Source organism: Gavialis gangeticus, unplaced genomic scaffold (genome assembly GCF_001723915.1).
Source record: "Gavialis gangeticus isolate Ggan-Ray unplaced genomic scaffold, GavGan_comp1, whole genome shotgun sequence".
Classification (NCBI taxonomy): Eukaryota; Metazoa; Chordata; order Crocodylia; family Gavialidae; genus Gavialis; species Gavialis gangeticus.
The window spans coordinates 56659284-56678928 of record NW_017729034.1 but is presented as its reverse complement, the minus strand read 5'-3'; the positions used below and the strand labels follow the sequence as shown (position 1 = coordinate 56678928).

Sequence of the window (19645 nt, the reverse complement as noted above, 5' to 3'; positions counted from 1 at the left end):
CCCTGGCCCTTAAAAAAAAAAAAAAAAAAAAAAAAAAAAAACACACCATAAAACCAAAAAAAAACCCACGCTCACCGGCTGTGGCAGCAGGGATCAGGGGTTCTGGGGGCTCATGGCAGAGCCCTTCTTGCGTAGCACAGGGCAGCTTTTCCCAGCCTCAATCTCTCCCTTCCCCAGACACCTTTCCTCCCTGCTCCCCCAACAGATTTACCAGTTGGAGGCAGCTGTCAGTTGCCTGTTTAGTCTATGGCCAAATCTCCAAATCGGCTGAATCTTTTCTGAAGCTTTTTCAAATTGATTTGGATGCTTTGAATCGATTCGGACCTTTTACTTTGGTCTCCCGATTTGATTCGGAGATTCGGTTCTTGAATCGGGGCAAATCTCCTCCAAATTGAATTGGCTACCAAAGCTTTGCATAGCCCTAAAATACACTCTGAGTAGATGGGAAGGGAGTGCACACTCATAGAGACCTGCAGTCTGTTTCTGTCTCCCTTCTGGCCACCTGAGACGCTTACCTTCTCTGAACCATCTGAATTGTCCCATCTGTTCTTGGAGTTTTTAACTTAACTGGCCTTATATGGTTGGCACTTTTTCTGCGGGCCAATTTTTAGATGGGATTGTAAAATGGGAGGACAGTACAAAGCTGTTGGAATAATTGGTTGATTGGTTGTCTTCTACCTTTTTCTTGTGAAAATATTAAGTTTCAATAGATGCCTAAAACAGATATTGAATATTCAGGGCAAATTGTAAATAAAATTTTTGCTCCCACTGATACGCAAATGATACGCATGTTCAGAGTAAGAAAAAAGGAATTTTTCAGCTATCTATATAGAAAATGTAATTTGATTTCTTATGGCATTATTCATCTGGGGCATTTTCAGTCTGAAGAACTGATATGCTGTTTGGTGGTCCCAGACTACTTAAGCCATGCTGCCTACATGTATACTGAAGATGAAGTCTTTGCTTGCTCAACTGGAACTGGAAGAATTTCTTTTCCACATGAAAAAATCCTATTCAGTGCACCAGGTAATATTTTAATTGGAAGGCAGTATTGTATGTACTCAATAAATAAATGTTATTGACAGAACTTTGCTGTTTATTTCCACCTCCTGTGTTTAGATTCAACTGTGTGTTTTGGCATTTAGTTTCTTCATTTGATCCAGTTTCCTCAAAATTAAATATTGAGAACAGCATAATCAAAAAGGATGAAAAAAGGTTAAGGGGTCCAGAAATCCTGAGTTTTTTAATCTCAGTTTTTGCCATTGATCTTTTTTTTTTTTATGACCATCACCTACTTACTTTTATTATTTTGCACTTTCCCCATCTGTAGAACTAACTAGCAGACATTGTAGGGATAAAGCTTAACTTGCAGGTATATTAAAAGGAGTAATTTTTGTCAGCAATCATGTATATGCAGGCATCTCTTCTTGTTTGGTCCATAATAAATAAGGGATTTGACTAAAAGTGGGATTGCAACTAATTTGACAGGAGAAAGCCTAAACATGAAAATTAGAGAGTATATTGTAATAGTCCTATAATACATATCTAATAAGACCAGGATAATAAATACAACATCGTATGATTATTAAATGTTTTGTTTTATCTCCCCTTAGGAGATAGCATTTTAGGAGCAGGCTCCTGTACTGGACTCCCCATCTTTTTCACTAGAAAAAGTGGGCTTGTGACTATCTTTTCTAGGGAAAATGCTTCTGTGCTTCCTGAAGACCTTGAGGATTCCCTATCATCTTCTGTAGCAGGGCCAAACAATGAGGTATTTAGTCTGAAAATTCAAAGTCTCTTAAGGCAAAATAGAAAATTTGCCATCCGTTTACTCATTTTCACATTTCTATTCATGGGAAATTTATTTTGGCAGAGATTTAACTGAAAACCAAACATTGTTTTAAAAAATAATTTCCAAGGAGAAGAAAATGTTCACAATGAGAAATTAAAACAAAAATCTATATATACAGTAATTAATGTGTGTATGTGTGCAATTAATATACTGTATATTAATATATGTTATATAGTATATTAATTATATAATATATTAAGTGTGTGTGTGTGTGTACACACACACACACACACACACACACACACACACACACACACACACACAGAGTATAACCTCAAATCTGGCATGCTCAGAACTGCGCACTTACCAGAAATGTGAAAATTCAAGATATTTGAAACCAGAGCGGCAGCTGGTCCCGGGGCAGGGGCAGGGGGCTGGAGCCAGGTGGCTGGTCCCAGAGCGGTGGACGGCAGCGGCAGCCCCTGCGTGCAAGCTTCCTCTTCTGCTGCTCTGGAACTGGCCACCACTACTCCCTGATGGAGCGTAGTTTTAAAAAGTGCCAGATTTTCAATATTCCGGATTTTTTATATCCATACTTGTGAGGTTATTCTCTGTGTGTAAATACAATTTATTTTTTATATATATAAATTTTTTAATCGTCAGCTGGCTCTACTCATTTTAACAGCATGCTGTTTCTTGGATGTGGGTTCTCTTCCAAGCTCTTGCACTGTCCTGCTAAGTGACGTTGCCCTTTTGAATATGTCTGTATGGAACAAGACAGCTCCATATATAGCAGGAGTCGGTGATTTATGACTTATGGGCCAAATCCAACCTATAGATGTGGGACTTCAGCTGCAGGAACTTTCTCCCTGCCACCACAGGGAGAAGCAGCAATGACGCCTGATCCTAGCACCTGCCAACCCATCCATTTCTGACCAGAGCTGAGTCATTTTGGCTTGCAAGCTGAAAAGATTGTCAAATACTGATATAGTAATATTTGAGCTAGTTCTGCATGTACTAGTTGATGATAGCCACATCAGTGTGGCATTGTGCCTGGTCTCACTAGCTCTGTTGGCAATCAAGATTTCTCAAACTAGAATGTGCCATACAAATGTGGCTGTTGTGCACCAAGTTCCAGAGTCATTGTGTATAGAGCTGGCTCTGGTATCTGCATGGCCCTGGCTTGTTAACTTCCACTGTCTTTATGGGACTGCATTTTATGATGTCAGCATACTGCTTTTGTGTCTTGGCCCACTCATCTGGAAAATGGGAATAATGATTTTGACCTTATTTGTGAAGTCTTTGAGATTCATGAATGAAAAATGCCATATAATAGCGGTGTACTTTATTATACACTTTTATCATAACAAACTCCTGTCTAGAGAGAGACCATTTTTAGTATCTATATTTGACGTACACAGTGTATATTTCTAAGACCTTATATATTATCAGTATCAAAACAAAAATTCATACAGTAAATTTAGAATTTTTGTCCAGAATGCATTTAGAGTGAAAACAGAGATTACACAAGAGTTGAATCAAATCCTTTGAAGGCTAATGCTGAAAGGATTGGTTCTTATTATGTTTACTTCATTCTGTCTGATTATTTGTTGCTAGCACTTAGAGGGTGAGTTGTGTCCATCTTTGATTAGATCAATTTATACTTCTGCTGAACAGAACCAATTATTTTTGTCCCCAGTCTTTTTGTAGGTAGAGAACATGCTCCAGCATGCCATAGGAGTAAGTTTTTGTTACTTTGAAATTCTGTTGACACTGTTGCCTCCCAGTGCTAAACTCTACCCTATCTCATGTTGACATTTTACACAAAAATGAAGCTTAGAATAAGTTTCAGGGCAAACTAAGTAAACTGTTAATTTCCAAACTGCACTGAAGTCGAAGCATTATGTTTCTTTTATGGTAATGTATGATTTGTGCTTTTTTATGTTTACTTTAGAAAACATAGCCATTTAGTGGTTGGCATTTCTACTGGAATCTTAATTCCTAAATTATTACTTTAGAGAGATTTTATTGTAATTTCACAATGAGTTTTTTCTTTTGTCTGTTTGTCCCTCAGTGGAAATTTTTACTTTTGTTTCAGAGTCCTGCATTTGATACAACTGCAAGAACAGAAATCATAGCACAAGAGGATAAGACTAAGTTACTGAAAGCTGCTTTTCTGCAATACTGCAGGTACAAAACACATATAAGAGGTCACCGTCTAACTCAGTGTAGATCTACCTTTTCTAGGAGGCATGCCACAAATTAAGCCTTCTGCCCTTCCAAAGTGCCACTCTGATCCTCTTCCCTTGCCTGATTCATCCCTGTGCTCCCTGCTTAATCTATGGCTCTGCTTTTTGCTCCATGCCCTACCTGTCACTAGGCTGCCTGCTTCCACCATGATCTTCTGTGTGCCACACACACAGGCTGCCTCTGCCACTTGTGGCACCTGTACTGCAGGTTGGTCACCACTGGTCAAGCTATAAGTAGAGGACAAGTTTGTTTTTCATTAAGGGATTCTATAATTAAAAACGGAATTGATTTAAATGTGCTAGGTCTGTTTCTTCTTTTTTTTTTTCTTCTAAGAGTGCCATTAGTATACATAGCACTTCTTGAAACAATGCCTGCCTTGATAAGTGTGTCATCTAAATGTAAGACAAAAACTGTCGGAGATAAAAGAAAAAGTGGCATGAACCAAACATGAAGGTAGTAAAGTAGATTTGCTTGGTAATCAGTGCAAATGTACTTAGAGCTGTAGATTTGAGTTTGTTTTTAAATGAGTTTAAACAAGTATGCATATATGTAAAAATAGTCTCTTAGAGTAAGTTCTTAGAATTATATAGAAAAAGGACTTAGGGAAAATTACATTTTAATTTTGCAAGCTTCAATAAAGGTGAGTTATAGTTTGGAAACTATATGTTTCCAAATATGCTTGATGTTTCCCCAGCTGACCAGAGAATTGATCAAAGGACTGTACAGAGTCCTAGAACAACTGCCTATCTCTGCTACTCTTACAAAACTAACAACAGGATAAAAAGAATTATGCAAGTCCATCTGCGTGTAATCTAGTCAGGACTCTATTGAATAGTAGGTTTCAAACTAAAAGGAAAACTAAAAGGAACATTCAGCTCATACTTTTCCCCCATTAACATGAGAATTTATGTGCTGAATGCTACTTCTAGTTTGCCTACTAGAGAAGCCTTCAGCATGCACAACTAAACCTGAAGGTTTTTAAGCAAAAGTGACTGTATCCATCTGCTGCTTCCTGCTTGGCATGGGAGGGTAGTATGAAGCTTTTCAAATAATTAAATGAAAAACAGGCAGGTATAGTGGTAGATACCAACAGAATTTCACAAAAAATTATAAAAAAAACTTTTTAAAGTTGTTTTTTTTTTTCCCCCCCCCCCTCTACTTTATGGTTTCATTTAGTTCACATCCTGCATTCATTGTTTCTTTCAGAAAAGATATAATCAATGCACAAAGCATGGTAGTTGAGCTTTTCCCACCCAATGCAGACCTGGATCCTGATGCTGAACTGGATAGAGCAGTGACTCAAATCAGTGTGGACTTGGTAGATGACTACCCTGCTTCTGACCCAAGATGGGCTGAATCTGTACCTGAAGGTGAGGATAAATTTTATTTGGGGTTTTGTGTAGCAAAGTCCAAGATAAAGCAGATCATCTTGACATCCTTAAGAACTACTTCACAGTTAGGGCGGCTAGGATCTGGAACCAACTTCCAAGGGAAGTGGTGCTGGCTCCTACCCTGGGGGTCTTTAAGAGGAGGCTTGATGCCTACCTAGCTGGAATCATTTGGGCCCAGTTTTTTCTCCTGCTCAGGTAGGGGGTCGGACTTGAAGATCTACAAGGTCCCTTCCGACCCTACTTCTGTGGTTCTATGATCTTTACTTCATGGAGTGTAGTCCTGTGTGTTGCTTACATCTACATAATTCTGCTGAAAGTTGTTTGATATATCTTTCCCTACCAGTTATCCTCTTGATTCTCCTTCCTCGTCCCTGCCTACATAATCACCAGCACCCCCACACTACTTATTCACTGCCTTCTACTCTCTTCATTTCCATCCCTACTTTCTGAAGTAGAATTTCAAGGGAATTAAAAATTTTTCCATTGACTACTTTGTATTTTACCTGGCAGTCTCTACCCTGAATAGCTTCTTCATCTCTTTTTAGTGCTGCTGTTTATTCATAGATTCATAGATTAAGGGTCGGAAGGGACCTAGTAGATCTTCTAGCCCGCCCCCCCGCCAGGGCGGGAGAACAACAAAAAACCCCAAAAAGGTTATCTTTGTATTGTTATACTAGCTGTTTTGAAAGAAGGAGCTTTATACAAAGGTCTTGCCTTCTCAGTTCTTACTAGAGGAATTTGGGTAACTTTCTCAACCAAATCATACTTCCTTAGAAACTACCAGTCATTTCAAAGGAATTCAGAGTCCTCCCTAGACCTCTAAGCCCAGTGCTGAACAGGGACATGAATGGAAGTTTTATAGGTAGCATATATGTATAAATTATCTGGTTTGGGGCTGTCTTTTCTGTCTGGTAGCCTGTTAGCCACTGTGAAATCCCTAATGCAAATATTTATAATGTATTCTGAATCTTCATTCATTTTATCGAGAAGTGTATTCTGCAGTACTTTTCTGTTAGTGCAAAGACTGATTGATAGATTAAAAGTATATTAAAATAATAAGAAAAACTTTAAAAGTAAAAATACGAACTTGTCCATGTCACCAAAAAGGGAAACTGCAAATGCAGCTGTTCTGGAGATTCACATCTTGGTAGTCTATTATCGAGTGCAGTCAGAAGCTGTGACAGTTATGAGGAAGTATGTAGGTGTATGGTAGAGTCCCAGTGGGTTGTCAAACACACAGATATTCCTGAGAACCTCTACTGCATTCACTGATTCCATAGGACCTGACTCCTTTGTGTAGAAAGGTTATCAAGCCCCTGTGTCTCAAGCCAATGCAACAGAAGTGAGGATGTACAAGTGTGTGAGACTTAAAACAGCATTACATAGCCACCTCTGGGGCCAGATTTCTCCTTCAGGGGAAGGACCAATTTCTTTCTACTTTTACTAAGCCAGGATGTTCATAATGTTTGTAACTTGTACAGTATGATGGAGGTAGATTAGGTTTTAATAAGTGTGTTAAACACATTTCTAATAAATACTCATCTTCACTGCAGGTTCACTATTGTAAAAAGTGAAAAGATTTTAAAAGTTCCAAACTTCGTAGGGAACTCATAAGCCACAAAATATTATCTTTCTTTTAAAAGAATTAGTTATGGTAGTGTTCAAAGGTCACAATAAAAGTAAGGGCTCCATTGTGTTAGGCACTTTACAGATTAATGGCAAGATTCTGTTGTAAAGAGCTTTCAGGTTCAAAAGACAGTGATCAGGAGGCTGACAGATATTTTAATTCTGTATTTTTTCATGTTTTTTCATTTATATTAAAAATAGCTGCTTTTTTTTTTTCACTCTTAAGACTCAATCAAAATAGTCTGAAGTGTCCAAAAAATGTTATGTCCTATGTATTAGTTTGGATGATACCTAATAAGCTATTTGTCAAAGGGATGTTCTTGTTTGTAATAATTGGAGAGAGAGAGAGAAGCTGCAAAACTTAAGATTTAAAATTCAGAACAAGATCTTTAAAAGGGCTTTTATCTCATGATTTTATCTTAACCTGTACCCTTTCAGAAGCAGCTGGTTTGAGCAACACATCCCTTATTCTCCTTCATCAGCTGGAGGATAAAACAAAAGCCCATTCCTTCTTCATTGACTTCCTTCATCAGGTAAAGTCTTAGAATGCTATTGACACAAATATTGCTGTTATGTCTGTAACTTTTTTGAACATTCTATACAATGTTTTCTCTCCCTCCCTTCCTCAAAGGTTGGCTTATTTGAACAGCTGGGGAGTTTTCCAGTGAGAGGGAAGCCAGTAGCAACTCGACTGTTGCTCTGTGAACATGCAGAAAAGTTAGCAGCAGCCATTGTTCTCAAGAACCATCACTCCAGGCTGCCAGATCTTGTGAATGCTGCCATATTGATTGCTCTAAATAAAAGAGATTGTGACATTCCGCAGAGTCTTACTCCTGCTGATGTTTTCTTCAGAGAGGTAAGACAAAGTACACTTAATTAACTGGGACCCTTTTTTTTTCCCCTCATGAATCCCTGTATCGTAAAGATTTTTTCTCTTTCAGAAATAAATTTTGACCTTCCACATTTCCCTTCTTAAGGGAAGATTTTTATGGTTTTTTTCTTAATTTTGCAGCTAAATGTGAAATCTTGACTGACCTCATATAGTTAAATTAGAATTATGATCTTGAACAGATCAGCTGCAGAAAGGTAGAAAAGACCAGCATATTTTCCTACTTACCAGACAATTGTTTGCTGGGATTATTATGTTAATGGGTGAGCTGAAGGACATTAATGATTTCTTGGTGATCAAAACAGACTAAATATGTTCCTCTGCCACTTGTATTTTGATCTGGGTCAAAACCCAGGACAGTTGGGACTCCTCATGTAAGGCATTGGTTTGTAGTCCAGGTGATCAGTTACGGTTGTAAGGTAAACATTTTGGATTATTAGTTACAATTTAAGGCAAACATTCTGACTGTAAACAGAAGTCTCAGCTGAAGTGGTTTTTATTGTCCCAGCTTTTGACTCGCATGCAGACAGCAGCTGCAAAGCCCATTACGTGTGTAGCTCTTCCAAGCTGCCTTGTTCCTCTGCCAGTAGGTGGCCAAAGAGAATGCACAGCCTGACAGGATTGTTCCTGGAATGAACAGAAATTAGGGCTGCATATACATATTCAAATAGCCTAGGAGAATTCTCCTGGGTTTGTTTTCCTGGTAGAAAAACTTACCCAGAGCCATATGTACAGAGATTTGAATGCCAAGTCCCTAAAGAGTGGAAAGGTTGCAGTGCTGACACTGTGCAGCCAAGGGCAAACGTTTCAGCTTGCTCTGTAAGGCCCCTTAGTTTGCTTGGCAACAGATGACAGTAGTGCATAGGGCAGCCCTGATGGGCAGACTGATTGCCAGTGGTCAGCTTGTGTTTCCCTGCAGCACAGTGTGGGAAAATGAGAAGGGGTGTGTGTTCTGCTCTCTGCTGGAGCAGTGGAGCGAGCAACATGCTGCCTCACTTGGGAGGTGGGGGATGCTGGAGAACTGAATTCTCTTCTGAGAAAAGCTACAGCATATTACAGACATTAGCTCTGCCCTGGGAGTGACTTGAAGGCTGGTTTTTACCAGGTTACTTTTCTCCTGGAGTGGTCATTTTTACTCTGAGAGAAAAAGCCTGAACATCCTTAGATTTATGGTTTCTCCTGGGATAGCAGCGACTCTCCCAGGAGAAACTGAATGCCTGTATGAAGCCTAAGCTAGATGAGCCATAACTTAACTTAGAAGTGCACAGAGGACAGAGGAGGGTGTGGGGGGCAGGAGGGGATGGCTGTTAACACATTTTATCTAACATTCTTGTATACTGCATAGGTACTTGAAGCAGGACAATATGCAGGAGCCTCTGTAGGATCCCAGCACAAAAGGCTTTCTTTTAGGTGAAATACAACATCTGTTTACAGACTCAGTTGTGGTACATTTCAGTTGCAAAGTTCAGAGTCATTTTGCACTGATCTTTCATCATATTAGTGTACAGGAAAAAACTATAGATAAATTATATACAGAGTATGAAGAGCTAGTGACTGACACACCTACGGAGGTCAATATAACATTATCAGTGGGGACGAGGTACCTGAATATAACAGTGGTCTGCATAATCCAGTATTGCCTCTCTGATGGAGTTCACTACCAGAAGTTTTAGAAGAAGGTTGAAGAAGCCCAACAGTTGGACAGTCCTGAAGTCAACAGTACATAGTCAGATTAGTGTATGTCCATATGTGAGATTGTGTTTTTCTTCTGAAAAAATTGTCTGAAATTATGGATAATGAAAATAACCAGTTTAAATGTTTTGTATATTCTATGCTAGTGGGCTGTTAATTAAGACCCTAATAACATTTTCATGTGGCTGCTATTTGTTGATTGATAGATTTGTGCTTAGAGCAAGTGTTTTTTTTTCTTTTAGGTATCCCAGATAAACACAATCTTTGAATGCTTACTAGAACAGGAAGAACAAATCTTGAAGGCTACGCCAATTGAATCAGTTGAGTGGGCCCAGATAGTTGTCAACGTGAACAGCATAATAAAGGTATCATATCTGTATTAAATAAAATATTGGGCTTAGTAGGTGGGAATCAAGACAGGAGTTCAGCAAACTGAGGTCAGCAACAGGAAGATAAGGGAAAATGTGGGTCCCTTACTGAATGGTGGAGACAACTTAGTGATAGGTGATGTGGAAAAGGCTGAAGTACTTGATGCCTTTTTTACCTCAGTCTTCACAGGCAAGGTCAGCTCCCAGACTACTGCACCTGGCTGCACAGTTTGGGGAGAAGGTGAGCAGCCAACAGTGGTGTAAGAACGGGTTAGGGACTCTTTAGAAAAGCAGTACATGTACAAGTCTGTGGGCCTGGATGCAATGCAAGTAAGAGTGCTGAGGGGGTTGGCAGCTGTGATTGCAGAGCCACTGGCCATTATCTTTGAAAACTTACGGCAATTGGAAGAGATCCTGGACAACTAGAAAAGGACAAATATAGTACCCATCTTTAACAAAGGGAAGAAGGAGGGTCCAGAGAACTGCAGTCCAGTCAGCCTCATCTCAGTCCCTAGAAAAACCATGGAGCAGGTCCTCAAGGAATCTATTTCTAAACAATTGGAGTAGAAGGTGATTAGGAACAGTCAACGTGGATTCACCAAGGGTGAATTATGCCTGACCAACCTGGTTGCCTTCTATGACTAGATGACTGGCTCTGTGGATGTGGGGACAGTGTTGGATGTTGATATACCTTGACTTTAGCAAGGCTTTTGATACGGTCTCCCACAACATTCATGCAAGCAAGCAAAGGAAGTCTAGTTAGGATGAATGGACTATACGGTGGATAGAAAACTGGCTGGATCATTGGGTTCAAAAGGTAGTAATCAACGGCTTGATGTCTAGTTAGCAGCCAGTATCAAATGGAGTGCCCTAGGGGTCAGTTCTGGGGCCAGTTGTGTTCAGTATCTTCATCAGCAATCTAAAAGATGGAATGGAGTGTACCCTAAGTAAGTTTGTGGATAGTACCAAGTTGCGGGGAGTAGTAGACACACTGGAGGGTAGGGCTAGGATTCGGAGAGACCTAGACAAATTGAAGGATTGGACCAAAAGAAATCTCATGAAGTTCAGTAAGGACAAATGCAAAGTCCTGCACTTAGGATGGAACAATCTCATGCACTGGTGCAGGCTTGGGACTGACTGGCTAAACAGCAACTCCTGCAAAAATTGACCTAGGGGGACAATAAGTTGAATAAGCTAATAGCATACCCTCATTGTGAAGAAGGCTACTGGCATACTGGGCTGCATGAGTAGGACCGTTGCTAGCAGATCAAGGGAAATGACTATTCCTCTCTATTCGGTACTGATGAGGCCACATCTGGAGTACCATGGCTGGTTTTGGGCTCCCCACTATAGAAAGGATGTGGACAAATTGGAGAGAGTCCAGCAGAGGGCATCAAAAATGGTGAGGGGGCTGGAGCATATGACGTCTAAGAGGCTGAGGGAACTGGGCTTATTTAGTCTGGAGAAGAGAGGACTGAGGGGATTTAATAACAGCCTTCCACTACGTGAAGGGTGGTCAGAAAGAGGATGGAGTTAGACTGTTCTCAGTGGTGCCAAATGACAGAACGAGGCGCAATGGTCTGGGGTTGCAGCAAGGGAAATTTAGGTTGCATATTAAGAAGAACTTTCTCACTAGGGAATTAGTAAAGCACTAGAACAGGTTACCCAGAGAGGTGGTGAAAACTCCATCCTTGGAAGTTTTTAAGACCTGGCTAGACAAAGGCTTGGCTGGGATTGTATGTTTAGGATGGTCCTGCTTTGAGCAGGGTGTTGGACTAGATGACCTCCTGAAATGTCAAGAAATGTCATAATTGTTTATTGAGTATAGCTGCTACTAAAATAACTGGACAGTTTCATGTACTTATAACACAAGAATATTTTGCATTTCCTCCAAGACCCAAAGACGTGTTAGTGGCTTTGAACTCCATTGGATATATGGTTGGCTGTGGCTTTATTTGGTAATCAGTTCTCAGAGACACGCTAGCTAGTTTCTCCTTTTGACTAGTAATTAATATGAAACAATACACAGATTTGAGCAAGAATCAGTCAAGTGCCTTTTTCATTCTTTTAGAATCCAAGCACAGCAAGGTTTGTAAACTACAGGGGGAAATGCAACAATCACTTGATGCCTTTTGTGCTCTGTATGCCTTATGTGTAGTACTTAATAATTTCTCTTCTCTTGAGGGATAATATATTTTTTGAACTTGACCTTGTGGCAAAACAGGGAAAACATCTGAAACAGCTTTGTTCGTTTTTGATCCAGCCTGTGCTATTGTGATACCAGTATCCGGCCTTGACTATTTTGCATGGAGTTATTCATAGAAACATAGAACCGGAAGGGACCTGTCAGATCATCAAGTCCAGAAGTTACTGGGCTCAGATGAGACTGGACAGGCACCATGTCAAGCTCATCTTGAACACCTCCAAGGAGGGTGACTGCACCACCTGTGCTGGGAGTGTGTTCCAGATTCTAGTGACCCTTATAGAGAAGAATGTTTCCTTGTATCCAACCTGAATTTACCCTAGATTAGTTTATGCCCGTTGGTCATCATCCTTGTGGTGCCCTCCTGAATAGTTACTATCCTAGTACTCCTGATGTACTTATAGGTAGCTATCAAGTCACCCTTCAGCCTTCTCTTTCTCAGGCTGAACAAGCCCAGTTCCCAGAATCTTTCCTCATAGGGCCTCTACCCTCCATGCCCTTAACCAAACAGGTGGCCCTTCTTTGTACACTCTCGAGCTTATCCACATCCTTTTTGAAGTGCGGTGCCCAGAATTGGGCACGGTGCTCCAGCTGAGTACTCGCCAATGCTGAATAGAGAAGGAGTACCTCTCTGGATCTATTGGCCACACAGCAGCTGATGCATGCCAGAGTTTTATTTGCCCTTTTGGCAGCCTCGTCACTCTGGCTCATATTCATCTTCCAGTTGACTGTGACCCCCAGGTCTCGTTCAGATGCTGTGCCAGCCATTGGCCCCCACCACCCATTGTATATTTGTAGTGGGGGTTCTTCGTACTCAGGTGAAGGACCTTGCACTTCTTGTTAAACCTCACATGATTTCGTTCCATCCATAAGTCCAGTCTGTCAAAGTCATCCTGGATATTTGCCCTGTCCTCTGGTCTGCCTGCATTTCCCCACAGCTTGGTATCATCTGCAAACTTAATCATTGTGCTTTCCGCCCCCTCATGCAAGTTGTTAATGAATATATTGAATAGCATGGGCCCAAGCACTGATCCCTGGGAAACACTACTGGAGACGGCTCTCCAGGATGAGGCCCTCCTATCAATCACCACTTTCTGGGAGTGGCTTCTAAGCCAGTTGTCCAGCCCAGTACTTTCCAGTTTGTTAGAATCCAATGGGAAACCAAATCAAAGGCTTTAGTGAAATCTAAGTAATGACATCAACCTCGTGTCCCTTGTCCAGATGGCTGGTTACCTGGTCGTAGAAGGACACAAGTTTTGTCAGGCATGATCTACCCTCAACAAAGCTGTGCTGGTTGCTTTTTAGCACGCCATCCGTCGCCAGATTGTATTTGATGGCCTCCTTAACCAACTTTTCAAATATTTTACCCAGGATCGAGGTCAGACTGACCAGTCTGTAGCTTGCGGGGTCACCCCTCTTCCCTTTCTTAAAGATGGGCACCACATTGGCCCTCTTCCAGTTATCTGGGACCACTCCCAAGTTCCACAACTCTTCAAAAAGCTTAGCCAGTGGTGCTGCTATAAGTTTAGCCAGGACTGTCAGGTGCATGTTGTCAGGCCCAGCAGAAAACGTCCAAGTGTTGTAGAAGATCCCTCACTTAGCCTACATGAAATCAGCCCAGAACATTACCTTCCCCCTGTTCTGTGGGCCTCTGGTCAGGGAATATCACCCTCTGTTTGACATTATCAAACAGTTTTAATATCATCCTGTTTTGATGTTATCATTTTCCCTCTCCATTCTTGGAAATTTTATGCTGGATAAAAGCTTTTTTAACATTTTCTAACTGGCATGGGTATATAGCAGATGTATAGAAGCAAATTCTTAGGTACAAAAGGCTGGTCCAATTTTGGGAGCATGTGATGACTTTTCTGAGTCAGTCTGTAAAAGAATTGGGCAAGTAGTGGCATGGCAAAGAAACTAGTGACAGCAAGTGTGCATAGAAAGCTTAGTCCTGCAGCACTTGCACATTTATGCACCTTGCTAGGCCTGAGTGTTTTCTCCTGCCTCCAGATTGGGTTGTGCACAGGAGTGAGGAAGGGGAAAAAAATAAAACTCAGAGAAATTCTTGAAGAATTACTTTGTCACCTAAGCAGTTTCTAAAATTGACAAGATTTTAAGGTGTGTTCCTTTAACATTATGCAGGATATGCTACACGCTGCCAGCCAGTATCGCCATTCTCGAGCCTCTTTATATAAAACGGGAGCCCTCCCAGAAGGGGAACCTGAATATGTTCCATGGACAGGTGAGAATACAAAAATAGTAATGTTCATGTGTTTCAAACTGCTTGACCATTATCCTCTAAAGTCTTTGTTTTAGTTCTAACTGCAAATATTACACTGGATGATGCTTACAAAGTTATATTAGCATAAATAGTAGTTTGTTGCTGCTTTAGTTTGTTGAGGAAGATTTGATTTCTGCACTACCGATAATAGTTCTTTAAACCTCTTACACTGGAGACTCAGAATCTGGCTACAAAACAAGTTGTAAAAGTTGGGAGGCAGAACTAGTTTTGGTATGAATAAGTCAGGCTTCTAATTGAAAAGGGTTTGGTTTTCTGTATGTAACTTGCATGTAAAATTTGGTTGTCTTCATGCAACTATATGCAATGACACACAAAATGTTACTCTTAAAATAAGTATGTGAACCTCTGCCACTGAGTAAAACTGACAGTCTTCTTCCCCCTCTCCCCTTTGCTTTTTATGATAAGAATGTGTACTTTGCTGTTTGAGGGAACTCTACTGTAGAAACTTGTCAGAACAAGTTTTTCCTTTACAGCAGGAGTATCAAACTCATCTGTGCCCCCCTGGCCAGAGCAATCCCTTGGACTCCCTACCCACATACCTGGTCTAGGGCATGCAGCACCTGCCCAGGACAGTCTGGAACTCTAGCCTGAGCAAGCGCTACAGGTGGTGTAGCTCAGCACCCGGTCCCAGTAGGCAGCACAGGGCTGGTCCAGCACAGCATGTGGGTCAACAGGACAGCACCAGGGGCTGGACCCAGTCTGTAGACTGTATGTTTGATCCCCTTGCTTTGCAGTATATGTATGCCATCACTCTTAGCCTCTAAATTCTTAACCTCTTTATATTGGAAGGCTTATAATTAATGGTAAAAAGTAAGTATAAGGGAAAGAGTGGAAACACTTTAAAGAAATAACTACTTTTGTTAGTTTTCTTGCCAGGCACTGACACATTGAGCTTTTATGTTTGTGACATTTGTATCCAGAGTACTTCTGTAGCTTGTTATAATTTTGCTTTCCTTCTGTATTTTCTGTTTGTCCTTCTCCCTCACTGTGCATGTATATCATGCTGGTGTGACACACACATCAAACACAGCTTCAAATAAACTTTCCACCTCCAGATCCCTCTTGCCTGACCGAGTTCTTGCTTTTTCCAGCAGCAGCTTCTGAACCCCCTTTCCCATCTGTACTAGACTTCCAGTGCAGTTCTGCTTTGTAGATGTGTTTGGAAGAGCAAAGACTCTTCATTCCCTTTCCTTCCAGTTCTGAAAGGATCTTAAGCTAATGAGCAAACCAAAGGGTCCTACAGCCTTTGCTTGTCCCCTGGAGTAGTCTGGAAATTCCTCCAGTCCTGACTCTCGTGCTGTTTTTCCAGGCCCAATAGATGGCTCTGGAGTTGGAGGTGTGCCACCCCTACATTTATTATTTTCCCTAACTCCAAAGAAGGGCCCTAGGGAGACACTCCCTTCTGTCTCTTAACAAGTGAATACTTTTGCCTCCTTTTCCCCACTGCCCCCTCTGTTTCTGTGCAGGGGTCCTAGGAAAGAGGAATACCTTTCCATTCACTTCTCTCTTGCATCTTTGTTTTGTTTGGGATCTTAACATTATTATAGGAATTCATACGTTCAGTCACGTAGTACACTGAATGAAAAAGAGTGAAAAACAGCAGCCAGGTGAAGTCTTGCTGTGTTTCTGTCAGCCCTTTTCTGCAAGACCTGGAGAAATGTGTACTTGTGCATTCCCAGAGCAAAATCTGATTTTTATTTTTATTTTTCCCCTGGGCAGTACTTCTCATTGGCCAAGGGCACTCCATTTTAGCTCTTACCAGTCACAAGAATTTCTCCTATTGTTTTCTCTGAGTGTCAGACTAATATGAAAGCAGAACACCATAGAGAAAGGCACGCAAGTCCCTTTGTCACAATTTTTAGGCTTTTCCAGATGCGTATAAGCCGTCCCTAATATTAAACAGTTCAGCTGTACAGCCATCCCACACATTGTTGTGATGATCAGTACTTTAATTTTTGGATGTTTTCATGGAGTACAATTAGTAATGCTAGTACTATTTAAGAAAAGAACAGATGTAGTTCTTCAGCAACAGCATTTTGATCTTGAAATTAATAAAACATTTCTAAGTTAAACTTTTATTTTTTATACAAGTTTCTGGTTTCTTAATAAAAGAGATCTGTTTTTAAAAGTATATTGTTTTTTTGTTTCTTCCAAGCTTCTAGTGGTCCTGCTGGCACACGAACAGCTATAGTACGTCAACATGGAATAATTCTAAAGGTGGTGTATCCTCAGGTGGACAGTAACCTCCGTAGCATTGTGGCTGAACAGTTGGTGGCACTTTTAGATTGCTTTCTTGATGGCTATGTCTCTCAGCTTAAATCTGTGGATCGACCTGCTGATCAAGAGAGGTACAGCAGTCTGGAAATGGAATATGTACAGAAAAGATCAGAACTCTTGTCTCCTCTTCGTAAGTGCTGCTCTCTCTTCTTTATAATGTTAAGGCTTCACCATTCAGCTAGGAAGTGATGCAGAGAAATTTTAAATACAAACAATTAGATAAAGAGGAAAAATTAGTATACAGCATTAAAGATGCAACTGCAGTTGCATACATTGTTTACTATTTTTCCATGTGGATTTCTGTTCAAGAGATTAGTTGTTAGATTGTATTTTCACAATTAATGGGGATTTGGCAATATAAATAGACTGCAGCATGCATTCCCCATTTCTTTAATGATCTAAGAATAATGTACCAGGCAAAATCCTGCTTTCTAAATTCGTCATGTTTATTCTAAGTCAACACAACTTGGTTCCAAGATAAAATTCAATTAAGACAAATGTAAAATGCTACACCTGGGCAAAAAAAACCAAGTGCGAATATTATAGGATGGTGATTAGATAGTAGTAGTACTGCTGAGAAGGTTCTGGGGTTACTGGTGGATCACCAGTGCAACCAGAGTCAGCAATATCATGCAGTCTCAAAAAAGACAAATGCAGTTTTGAGCTGTAGTAGTAGTAGTAGTAGTAGTAGTAATAATGTATTCAGTGCATCGGGGTGACATTCCCACTCTGCTCAATACTAATTAGACCTTTAATTGAAGGTATCATGTGCAGTACTGGGCTCTGCATTTCCAGAGGTGAGTGACAGAGTTGATAACGGTGTTGGAATACAAGTTGTATATAGATAGGCTGAGTGAATAATTGGGTATGTGTAGTCTGGAGAAAAGGAGTTTAAGGGGGATGTGATTGCACTTCTCAGATATTTGAAAGATTGTTGAGAAGAATAGGGGAGGACAGCTGTTCTCATTTGCTGCAGTGGGCAGTACTCAAAGCCAGTGGGTTTAAGATGCAGCAGATTTAGATTAGATCTAGCTCCTACCCCCAGAATGTTTCTAAGTGTCAGAAAGTAGGACCATGAAACAAGCAGGTTGTGAAGTCTTCATGGGAAGTTTCTGAGAAAAGACTAGATAGGTGAGGAATCCTGTACCTGGGCAATGGGTTGGACTAGATCAGGGGTGTCCAACCTTTTTGAATGTGGGGCCAGATCACGAACTTTTTATCACCCAGTGGGCCGGCGAGCCGTATTCAAAGACCTCACAGGAAGTCGTATCACATCAGAAAGTGATGTCACATGACATTTGAAGGTCTCAAGTATATATGAAAGTGTGCCGAGCAAACTTTTAAAAAGTGGGTTCTCCTTTAAAGTAGAAAAACGTATAACTGTGGCTTTTCTCTTGTGGGCTGGCAGAGTTCCAGCCTGCAAGGGGCTATTTGGGACCTCCCCATGCCCTACACACTGGGGCACGGGTCTGGAGGTAGGAGCAGTGAGGGACCCTGGGTCAGGACTGTGAAAGGCAGGGGCCTCCCACACGCACATGGGTGCCACTAGCCGAGTCACCGGCCGGGCCCTAGGAGAGGCACAGTCTTACCAGCCCTGCCCTACCTGTGGTGCCCTGGCTGGGTAGGAGGCAGCAGAGGCAGATGATGAGGGCAAGCCCAGCCGCCTCCATGGGTCTGCTGCGCCAGGCTGGAGGGAGCCGGGGCCAGGCGACACCTCGGTGCGCAGCGAGCGCAGGCTCTGACTGAGCCCCAGGCCACCCCACACGGTGCAGCCAATGCCAACGGCCCGGCGGGGGGAGGCACCTGCCTGCTCCACTCTGCCTCCACCAGCGACCCAGAGCTGGGCGGCCAAGCCGCGCTGCCTCTCACCTGCAGGCGGGGAGCAGGGAGCGGCGAGTCTCCCGGGCCGGGATCGGTGGCTTCCACACGTGGTGCTGTGGACGGAAGGAGTCGGGCTGGGTCTGCACTCCTCTTCCCACACGCACTGTGTCGGCAACGTCAAGCTGCTGGGGGGCTGGGGGAGAGACAAGGGGTGGGAACGAAAGTAAACCATGTTTACTTCCATTTCCTGTCACAGCATCACGGGCCATACAAAATGCCTTGGCAGGCCGCGTGTTGGACAAGCCTGGACTAGATGATCTTGGGTCTTTTGTAATTCCATGATTCTGTGGACTTAAATTGTGGCTGCATAGAATGGAAAACAATTTTCAAGTGTCTTTCTATGTTGGTCTTTGCCACCTTGTATAAATCTGTTTATCTGAATGTCTGTACAGTTGTATATTGTTTATCTAGCCACAGAAATATAAAATATACAATGTTAATTGTATGTGATTTTGTTTTTATGATCAAAGGTAAGACTTGTTTTGATGTGGCCAAAGTGTCCTGGATTGAGTAATCTTAATATAATTGCTCTTGTATAAAGGATAAGAGAGAAGTGCAACACTTGGTACATCTTATAAATCTGAATGTTTTGAGGCTTAAACAAATATAATTAAAGACTTTTTATTATTAAAATGTATTGGTTTTTTAAATTGTCATTAAGGAAGTCTTTGAAAAGCTTTAACTACATAGAATTGTTATATAAGTTTTTTTTAATGCTAAAATACATATATTCTGGTAGCTGGTAAACAAAGTTAAAAGTTCTGTAACTATATTCAGTTTAATGTTTTAATTTACTGGCAGTATCTGAAGATGTTTGAATCACTTGTATATTTTTCTTGTTTTAACTGAATCAAAATGGAAATAATTAGGCCAAGAGGATGGTTAATAGTTCTTGAATATGCCTATTAATCCTTATAACTTTTTGCTCATTAACATGTCTTAGCCTCCAGCTTTCTCACTTGTGGTGCCTGACT

At 41.2% G+C, this 19645-nt stretch overlaps 1 protein-coding gene across 1 annotated transcript in view; it reads left to right on the top strand.

Moving 5' to 3' along the window:
• The window catches only part of NUP133 (nucleoporin 133), a 61206-nt gene that overhangs the window by 18641 nt on the left and 22920 nt on the right, over positions 1-19645 (top strand). Inside the window, exons 10-18 of the mRNA XM_019527365.1 lie at positions 882-1026; positions 1614-1771; positions 3891-3982; positions 5249-5412; positions 7498-7592; positions 7691-7915; positions 9883-10005; positions 14354-14453; positions 16669-16920. Of these exons, the coding sequence (XP_019382910.1) occupies positions 882-1026; positions 1614-1771; positions 3891-3982; positions 5249-5412; positions 7498-7592; positions 7691-7915; positions 9883-10005; positions 14354-14453; positions 16669-16920 (1354 nt within the window). The remainder of the gene's footprint in view (positions 1-881; positions 1027-1613; positions 1772-3890; positions 3983-5248; positions 5413-7497; positions 7593-7690; positions 7916-9882; positions 10006-14353; positions 14454-16668; positions 16921-19645) is intronic.